The 9,825-nt window shown below is 26.8% G+C and overlaps 1 protein-coding gene across 1 annotated transcript; it reads right to left on the bottom strand.

The window, feature by feature from the left end:
- Nucleotides 1-1,349: 1,349 nt before the first annotated feature.
- LOC113362970 (TBC1 domain family member 9-like) lies at nucleotides 1,350-8,177 on the bottom strand. Its single transcript, XM_026605463.1, has 6 exons — nucleotides 8,043-8,177; nucleotides 7,812-7,978; nucleotides 5,129-5,299; nucleotides 2,984-3,080; nucleotides 2,608-2,886; nucleotides 1,350-1,494 (listed from the first exon to the last, which is right to left on the bottom strand). The coding sequence occupies exons 1-6, from the start codon at nucleotides 8,084-8,086 to the stop codon at nucleotides 1,350-1,352; spliced, it is 903 nt and encodes a 300-aa protein (XP_026461248.1). The 5' UTR covers nucleotides 8,087-8,177.
- Nucleotides 8,178-9,825: the final 1,648 nt, after the last annotated feature.

Here is a 9,825-nt window from a genome sequence, read left to right as displayed (position 1 = left end):
TGGTTTGAAAGTGTTGTAGATTGCCTGAAAATGTTCTACATGGTCTAAAAATGTTTTACATGGTCTAAAAATGTTGTACATGGTCTAAAAATGTTAACCTAGATGGTTTGAAAGTGTTGTAGATTGCCTGAAAATGTTCTACATAGTCTCTAAAAATGTTTTAAATGGTCTAAAAATGTTGTACATGGTCTAAAAATGTTAATGTAGATGATTTGAAAATATTGCAGATTGTCTGAAAATGTTGTAGATTGCCTGAAAATGTAATAGACAGTCTGATAATGTTGTACATAGTCTAAAAATGTTATATATTGTTTGAAAACTTTGCAAATTGTTTGCAAATGTTGTAGATTGTCAGCAAATATAGTAGATTATATTAAAATGTTGTAAATTATCTGAAAATGTTAACTAATAATGTTGTAGATGGTTTGTAAATATTGTAGATTGTCTGGAAATATTGTAAATTGTCTGCAAATATAGTCGAGTGTGTAAAAATGTTGTAATTTATATAAGAATGTTATCTGAAAATTCTGTAGATTGCCTGAAAAGGTTCTAGATTGTATGAAAAAGTTTTAGATCATCTGCAAATAATGTAAGTTGTCTGAAAATCTGACCAAGCTGTACATTATCTGACCATTTTGTAGATAATTTGAAAATGTTGTGAATTATGTAAGAATGTTATTTGAAAATGCTGTAGATTATCAGAAAAGTTTGTAGATTGTATGGAAATATTGCAGATCATCTAAAAATGTTGTAAGTTGTCTGAAAATCTGACCAGATAATTTGAAAATGTTGTGAATTATGTAAGAATGTTATCTGAAAATGCTGTAGATTGTCAGAAAATGTTGTAGATTGTGAGGAAATGTTGTAGATCATCTGAAAATGTTGTAAGTTGTCTAAAAATGATGTACATTATCTGACCATTTTGTAGATAATTTGAAAATGTTTTTATTTATTTTAGAATGTTTACTGAAAATGTAGATTGTCTAAAAATAATGTAAATTGTCTGAATATTATTAGATAACTTACAATAAATTAATTATTTTAAGATAATGTACAATATCTCCACAGTATCTACAACATTTCCATACAATGTACAAGATTTTTTGACAATAACCAGAATTTTTAGATAATACACATTAATTTCGAACAATGTACAATATTTGCAGACAATCTACTATATTTCACAACATTTTACAACATTTCCTGACAAGAATTCAGAATGTTTAGACAATTTAATCTGAAAATGCTGTAGATTGTCTTGAAATGTTCTGGATCGTTGGAAAATATTGTACAAAGTCTGAACATTTTGCAGATTTATACTAAAAATGCTGTTGATTGTCTATTACCTTTTATAAATATCTATACCTGTAATTAGCAGATTGTGCACGAGCATCAAAATCTCGTTTAAGGAATGACGCTTTCTTGGGAATGTTTTTGCTTAATTTCTTCAACAGATCTTTGTCTTCGTTGAATGTTGTCTTGTCATCTATAACTCTGCAATAATAAATAAATAAATAAATAAATAAAATCATGTATATACATATATATTAATTTGGAAATATGAACAAACAACACTTTTTTTGCACTAATTTATTAAATAATAATTTTCACAAACGTTTTGAGACTAGGTTTGTTGTTATAATTTAAAATTTAAAATATGGAAACCTAAATTAGCATTATGTGTTATCCGTTACATCAATTCCGTCATTCAATATACTGTCTTCTGCCCCACCAACGACGTCGGAGTTCGAATTCTCTATTCAAGTTCAAGTGGTTAGTCACGCAATATCAAATAGAAAAGGAATATCAAATACACACTGATGATGAGACAAACCTAGTCTCGAAACGTTTGTAAAAATAATTATTTAATAAATTAGTGCAAAAAAAGAGTGTTGGTTGTTCATATTTCCAAATTAATATCTATTTATCCACTCAGAATACATTTGTTACACACACACATATATACGAGGTGTGTTCAAAAAGTACCCGGAATTACTAATAATTAAATTTCGCGGGTCTGGAGTGTCTGATTGTCAAAATTTTTTTTTTATTGTGTTGGTATACATGCCCCTAAAGTATGATGAAATTTTCAGCTATATTCACTGTTTACTTTGTCTGTGGTAGTCGCTAAGGTTCGACGTGTTTTTCTGAGCTCGGCGATTTTTACAATGGAAGAATTGAAAAGTCAAAGAATTTGTATTAAATTTTGCGTAAAAAATGAAATAAAGTGTTGCAAAGTGCAAAAATTCACCAGATATGGCTCCGTGTGACTTTTTCCTATTCCCAAAGTTGAAGAGACCCATGAAAGGACGGCGGTTTTCCTCAATTGAAGAAAATCGCTGAGAGTGCTCAAGGACATATCAAAAAGTGAATATCAAGGGTGCTTCGAAAATTGGAAAAAACGCTGGCATAAGTGTATTATATCTGGAGGGGACTACTTTGAAGGGGACCACATTAATGTAGACGAATAAATAAATATTTTTTTGAAAAAACGAAAATTCCGGGACTTTCCGGAAATTTTTGAACAGACCTCGTATATATATATATATATATATATATATATATATATATATATATATATATATTATATTTATAAGTCAATTATACCCTTGCATGGTATGATTAGCCAACTGTTCCATCAAGCTAACAGCATCTTCGCAAACACTAAAAATATGTCTGCTACCATCTCTGACAGTAATTTCAATTTCAATAGCATTAGAGAATATCAATGATGCAGTTATGGAATCGTTCTTCCTGATCAAAGCAGACACATCGAGCCATCGAATAGAAATCTGGGACAAGGAGAAAATTCCACGAGAATGAAAAACTAGGCGAGATAGTGTTAGATAGAGACGGCCACGGTCGGGAATAGTGTTCTTCCAATAACTAAAAAGAAAATAAAAAAGTTATTTATATATATGTATATAAATAACTGTGTGTGTATGTGTGTGCGTGTTAAATTCAATTCAATTTAATTTTGTACCTGCAGGTGTAATAATTAACAAGTTTTTCTTCAGCAGGTATTCCAAATAGTTTGTGAAATTTCTCAGCAGTTGCTCTGAATGCCTTTGTGTCTTCATCTGAAACAATATTATTATTAATATAATAATAATGATAATAATAAAAGGTTTATGATATGTCTATTGTATTTATTTTGTTCCCATATTTCTAATTTCTATTTTTAAGTGTACTATGCTATTTATTAGTACAGTAAGTTAATAATAATATAACTTTATTATAATATTGTATTTACAATCTGTTAAAAACCACAAATGTTAAATCCACGTAATGCAGTAATTTCGTAATCTTTGTTACGAAACAAATGATTGGTTTAATAAAACGTTGCTGTTACGTTTGGTGTCGTCAAAGTGTATTCTTTGGTATTTCGTTACATAACTGCTTTAATAAAAACGTTGCTGTTACGTTAGGTGTTTTCCAAGTGTATTATTTATGTAATTTCGTTACATAACAGCTTTAATGAAACGTTGCTGTTACGTTTAGTGTCGTCAAAGTGTATTTTTTATATTATTTCGTTACATAACTGCTTTAATAAAACGTTGCTGTTACGTTTGGTGTCGTCAAAGTGTATTCTTTATGTTATTTCGTTACATAACTGCTTCAATAAAACGTTGCTGTTACGTTTGGTGTCTTTAAAATGTATTCTTTATGTTATTTAGTTACATAACTGCTTTAATAAAACCTTGCTGTTACGTTTGGTGTCATCAAAGTGTACTTCATGTTATTTCGTTACATAACTGCTTTAATAGAACGTTGCTGTTACGTCTCGCCAAAGAGTATTCTTTATGTTACTTTGTTACACAGCTACTTTAATAAAACGTTTCTGTTACGTTTGGTGTCGTCAATGTGTATTCTATATGTTATTTCGTTACATAACTGCTTTAATAAAACGTTGCTGTTACGTTTGGTGTCGTCAAAGTATATTCTATATGTTATTTCGTTACATAACTGCTTTAATTAAACGTTGCTGTTACGTTTAGTGTCGTCAAAGTGTATTCTTTATATTATTTCGTTACATAACTGCTTTAATAAAACGTTGCTGTTACGCTTGGTGTCGCCAAAGTGTATTATTTATGTTATTTCGTTACATAACTACTTCAATAAAACGTTGCTGTTACGTTTGGTGTCGTCAAAGTCAAAGTGTATTCTTTATGTTATTTCGTTACATAACTGCTTTAATAAAACGTTGCTGTTACGCTTGGTGTCGTCAAAGTGTATTATTTATGTTATTTCGTTACATAACTACTTCAATAAAACGTTGCTGTTACGTTTGGTGTCGTCAAAGTCAAAGTGTATTCTTTATGTTATTTCGTTACATAACTGCTTTAATAAAACGTTGCTGTTACGTTTTGAGTCGTCAAAGTGTATTCTTTATGTCATTTCGTTACATAACTGCTTTAATAAAACGTTGCTGTTACGTTTGGTGTCTTTAAAATGTATTCTTTATGTTATTTCGTTACATAACTGCTTTAATAAAACGTTGCTGTTACGTTTGGTGTCGTCAAAGTTTAATTTTTATGTTACTTTGTTACATAACTGCTTTAATAAAACGTTGTTGTTACGTTTGGTGTCGTCAAAGTGTTTTCCTTATGTTATTTCGTTACATAACTAATACATCACACGAGTGATGTAAAAATTGCGATTGTGTTTTATGATAGCTGCTTTTAGGCAGAGATTTCAGAAACGATTATCTATATTCAAATGTTATTTTAAAGTATATTAAGTTGCTGTAAAGACTTATAATATTTATATTGATATCCATATTGATATTTATTTAATACTTATTGATAATAATATTGATATTTATCTTGATCATAAAAAATTTAATTAGGTACAAATTTATCGAATGCATCATCTATATAATAATGATCACATAATTCGAAAGTTACAAAAAATACAATAAATAACTACAAGAACTAGTAGTTCGATTGAAATTGATGCATTAGAAATTGGAACCAATTGTTACAAAAGATATAATAAATGAATAAAAATATGTTTTGTATGATTAAAACTTCTATGGTATAAATAATAGATATACACATATATATATATATATATATATATATATTATATATAATATTATTATTATTATTATTATTATTACTATTACCTTCGATTTGAACCGGTTCTTGTGTTGTAGCAACCATTGCATGAATTTTACATAAAACATAATCGGTGACTTCATTTTCTTTATCAAAACTTGTAAGAGTTTCTGAAATGTTCTCAAATATCCATTGCCAGTCTCTTTCGATCTCGAGAGAGGTCACAGCGCATGCTATTTCTAAAAAATAAAATATAATCAATAATTAAATATTTAAATTATATATATATATATATATATATATATATATATATAAATATATTATATATATATATATATATATATATATATATTCAGTTATTAAATGTATTTGTTATTATTTTCATAAGCAATTGATTGTAAGTATCTATGATGGAAGTATGAAAGTATTCAAACTATTGTTATTAAATATTTTTAAAATAACAACAAATTCAATTGCATGATGCATTATGTTGTATCTGCTAATTAAATAAATAAATAGCATCTATATGACAATGCTTCGATATAACATTACTGACAATGATTATTTTTAAATATATAAATATTTCCAAAATTATATTTATATTATTGCTATATTTATTTATTTCATAAACTAAAAATTTTAGGAATTCTTTAATATTTTACTCTTGTTATATGATTTTTCGTTACCATAATTAAATTATTTCATTTATTTTTAAATATATTTAATTTTTAAAAAATTTAATAATAGTATATCATTTCAGGTTTATCAATCTTATTTATAATTAGTAATTAAAGTTTATAAATGATATTATAAACAGTTTTAAACCATTTTTTTTAAATTCATTTCACTGTTTCCCTAAATTTTTAATCGATAAATAAAATAATACATATAACTATATTTATATATATTATTTATTATTTATCTTTTTTATTCATTAATTATATTTCTTGTCTGAATTAGATACAGTATGTAAAAAAATATCTAATAATAATAAATAATGATAAAAGATAAAATGTCGAACAAGACAACATGTTGAAAAAAATATTATTAATCAAACTTTTATGTTTACTACTATTTTCATAAAATAGAATAGTAAAAATAAAAACAACTAAGGAATATTTGTTGGCAGATATATTTAAATTGTCATTTTATTAGGTTTATTATTTGTCTAATTACTAGCTTGTTAAAAAAATAAAATAGCAAAAATAGTCGAGGAATACAGTTTTGCAAATATAAATCAATTATGTTGTCTACTTTTTATCTTTTGTGTCTTTTACACTTGACACAATAAAAATCTAATCTTATCTTAATTTTTTCAAGTAAGAATTCAAGTTTATTCTTTAATAAATCAATTAAAGCAAATTATGCATAGATTTGCATATTATGTACATAAACTCGTATAGTATATCTTTTGTTTATATGTAAATCTTTCTTTGCACAAGAAATAAGACAGGACAAACGAGTCCTTAAAAAAATTCTCGAAGTGGGTGAAAAAGGTTCTCTCTCTCTCTGTGATTTATTTCCTTATAGATTAAAGTAAACAAAAATTAAAGTTGGGATTTCATTTAAGTAATCCAAATAAGTTCTTCTTATATAAATATTTTTTATGTCTATTCACCATAATAAACATCCGAAGAAGGTGTCTGGTGCAAAATATAATTCAATTATAAATATAAGTCAATTGTATCTTCTACATTCTTTCTTTTGTATCTTTTACACTTGACACATTTAAAATCTAATCTTAACTTAGTTTTTTAGGGTAAGAATTCAAATTTATCCTTCAATTTCATAAAGTATATCTTTTGTTTATGTGTAAATATTTCTTTGCACATGAAATAAGTGCAAAGTGGTAGAAAAAAATACAAAGAGGAGCCTTCTCTCTCTGATTATAGATTGAAGTATACAAAAATTAAAGTTGGGATTTAATTTAAGTAATAATAAACATCCGAGAAAGGTGTCTGATGTAAAATATAATTCAATTGTGTCATCTCCATTATTTCGTTTGTATCTTTTACACTTGACACAATTAAAATCAAATCTTATTTTAATATATTAAAGTAAGAATTCTGGTTTATCCTTCAATGAATCAATTCAAGCAAATTATGCAAAAATTTTGCAGGTATATAAACTCATAAAGTATATTTTTTGTCTATGTGTAAATATTTCTTTGCACATGAAAAAAGACAGGACAACAAAGCCCTTAAAAAAATCTCGAAGTGGTTGAAAAAGGTTCAAAGAGGATCTCTCTCCCTCTCTGATTAATTGCGTGAAAAATTTAAGTTGGGGTTTAATTTAAGTAATCTAAATAAGTTCTTCTTATATAAGTATTTTCGATGTTTATTAATTATACCATAATAAACATCCGAGGAAGGTGTCTGGTGCAAAATATAATTTAATTGTGTCATTTATATTATTTTTTTTATATCTTTTACACTTGACACATTAAAAATCTAATCTTATCTTAGTTTTTTAAGGTAAGAATTCAAGTTTATTCATCAATAAATCAATTGAAGCAAATTATGCAAAGTTTTGCAAATACATAAAGTATCAATCTTTTATCAATTCTTTGCACATGAAATAAACAGACAGGACAACCGAGCACTTAAACAAATTCTCGAGAATAACAAGTGGTTGAAAGAGAAGCTACCTCTGTCTGATTAATTTTGTTATAGATTTAAGTAAACAAAAATTAAAGTTAAGATTTAACTTAAGTAATCTAAACAAGTTCTTCTTATTTCTATGTCTATTTACCAAAATATACATCCGAGGAAGGTGTCTGATGCAAAATCCTGTATGGTGCTGGTTTAGTATCAAAAACACTATCGAGAGTTCCCACAAACAACGAAGACAAACCTCTTGCTTTTCCATGGCCTTTTCTTTTTTGCAACAAAAAATATATAGAACTCTTTTCTGTAATCCTGTTAACAAATAAACCAACTCATAATACATATTCATTTTTTTATTTACAATCTTTGCCCTCACCATAATAAGTTTGTTACAGAAACTTCTTGCGGCCTAACCAACATTATTAATATAAACTAAAATATAAACAAATAAAAATTCAATTATGAATCACATAGTTTCAGATAATTTTTTAAAAATATTTGTCTTTTAAACATGTACGAAGAGATAGAGAGATTTTAAGAAAAGATTAAGATTGTTTTATCAAAATGTCAACAAGTTGACATTAAATATTTGACAGAAGACGAGATAAAGATACAGGGACACCAACTGAGACAACAAAAGACAGCTGATTATGTTAATTTTAAAAAAAGAGGAGAAAAGAATTAATTATTGATAAATAATGTTCAATTGTTATTAACTAAATTGTACTATAGTTGTATATGTATATATAAAAATATAAAATTACAATTTTTATTTAATAAGTATTAGCTTTTTTATTGCAATGTTGGTTAAACTGCAAGTCGTTAACTTGCGATGTTAGAAATAATTCAAAAATGATTCAAAATTTATTAATATTTGAAAAAATATTATTGACTTCCCATAGGGTAAGTTATAGTAATGGCAAAAAAATCGAAAATGAAAATTTTTATATATCTTTACGTTTTAGAGGTTTCCGAACATTTTGACATACCTTAGAAAAACTGAATGTATGTGTGTGTGTGCGGATACAAATTTTCGTCGACGATTTCGGGAACACGGATCAACCGATTTGAATAATTCAAAAAACATTCAATTGCTGTTGAGGGGGAGAAGTGCTGATTAGTTTTTGGCATAGGCAGGTCTAGCCGTTTCGAAGATACGGAATAAAAAGTGCCACAAGCGGTAACTCAGTTTTTAAGAGAACGGAGTGTCCGATTTTAATAATTCTAAAAACATTTTATTTGTATTGACAAGATGAAGAACTGATTATATTTTCACAAAGGCAGGTCGAGCGGTTTCGGAGATCTAGTGAAAAAAGTAAAAAAAGCCATTTGGCGGTCAAAAATGATCATTAGACATATGCACATCAAATTATTAGATATTTTATAGAGATTTTAACAATAAGTATAAATTTTGTTTGCATTCCTATCGGTTCAAAATTTCCAAAATATGTCAAAATAAAGAAAAAAAGTATTTTTCAAAAAAGTAATTTTTTGTCAAATTCCTAGTTTGTCAAAAATCTAATTTTTTGAAATATTAATCGTTTTTGAAAAAATAATAATATTTGGTATGGAAAGTTCCAGCAATTTGCCTTAAGGCACGATGCCTTAATTGCCTTAAGACAGAATTCCACTTACAGCTAGTTTAATTTTAATTAATAAATAACATATAACTTTAGTAATATATCCAATTTTAATAATAACTTTGTTCTACACGTACTTTTATATAATTTTCATTAATATTATAAATAACTAGTGGTGTATGACTTTCTGTCTTGAAGCAAATTGCTGGAACTTCCCGTACCGAATTAAAACTTAGAAAATCCGCATTATTTTCGGTATTGAAAAATATTTTTCTTTTGAAAATTGAAATAAAAAAAATATCTTTTTCTTTTCCCAAAAACAATTGTTTCGTCAACACAAGCAGAAAGTTTTTTGAATCATTCAAATCAGATGCTTATATCTCTTACAAACTGCCAATTTTTGCACTTTTAGCTCCGTATTTCCAAAATGTCTTGACCTGCCTTTGTCAAAAACTAATCACCACTTTACATCATTACAAATTGAATGTATTTTGGATCATTCAAATCGGATGCCCCGTACTATCAAAAACTCGAAACGTGGACGAAAAAAATTGTATCATATATACATACATATACGCA

The sequence above is a fragment of the Ctenocephalides felis genome, unplaced genomic scaffold (genome assembly GCF_003426905.1).
Source record: "Ctenocephalides felis isolate EL2017-DRISC unplaced genomic scaffold, ASM342690v1 CF-g0.4_SCAFFOLD_00845, whole genome shotgun sequence".
NCBI classification, from domain to species: Eukaryota; Metazoa; Arthropoda; class Insecta; order Siphonaptera; family Pulicidae; genus Ctenocephalides; species Ctenocephalides felis.
Note: the sequence above shows the minus strand (reverse complement) of the source record. Positions and strands in the feature narration are given on the sequence as shown.

Coding starts and splice junctions, on each gene's coding strand:
- LOC113362970 (XM_026605463.1), bottom strand. CDS start 8,086: ATGTTGGTTAGGCCGCAAGAAGTTTCTGTAACAAACTTATTATG. Junction 7,979..8,042: donor TCTGTAACAAACTTATTATG/GTGAGGGCAAAG, acceptor ATTTGTTAACAG/GATTACAGAAAAGAGTTCTA. Junction 1,495..2,607: donor GCTAATCATACCATGCAAGG/GTATAATTGACT, acceptor TTATTATTGCAG/AGTTATAGATGACAAGACAA.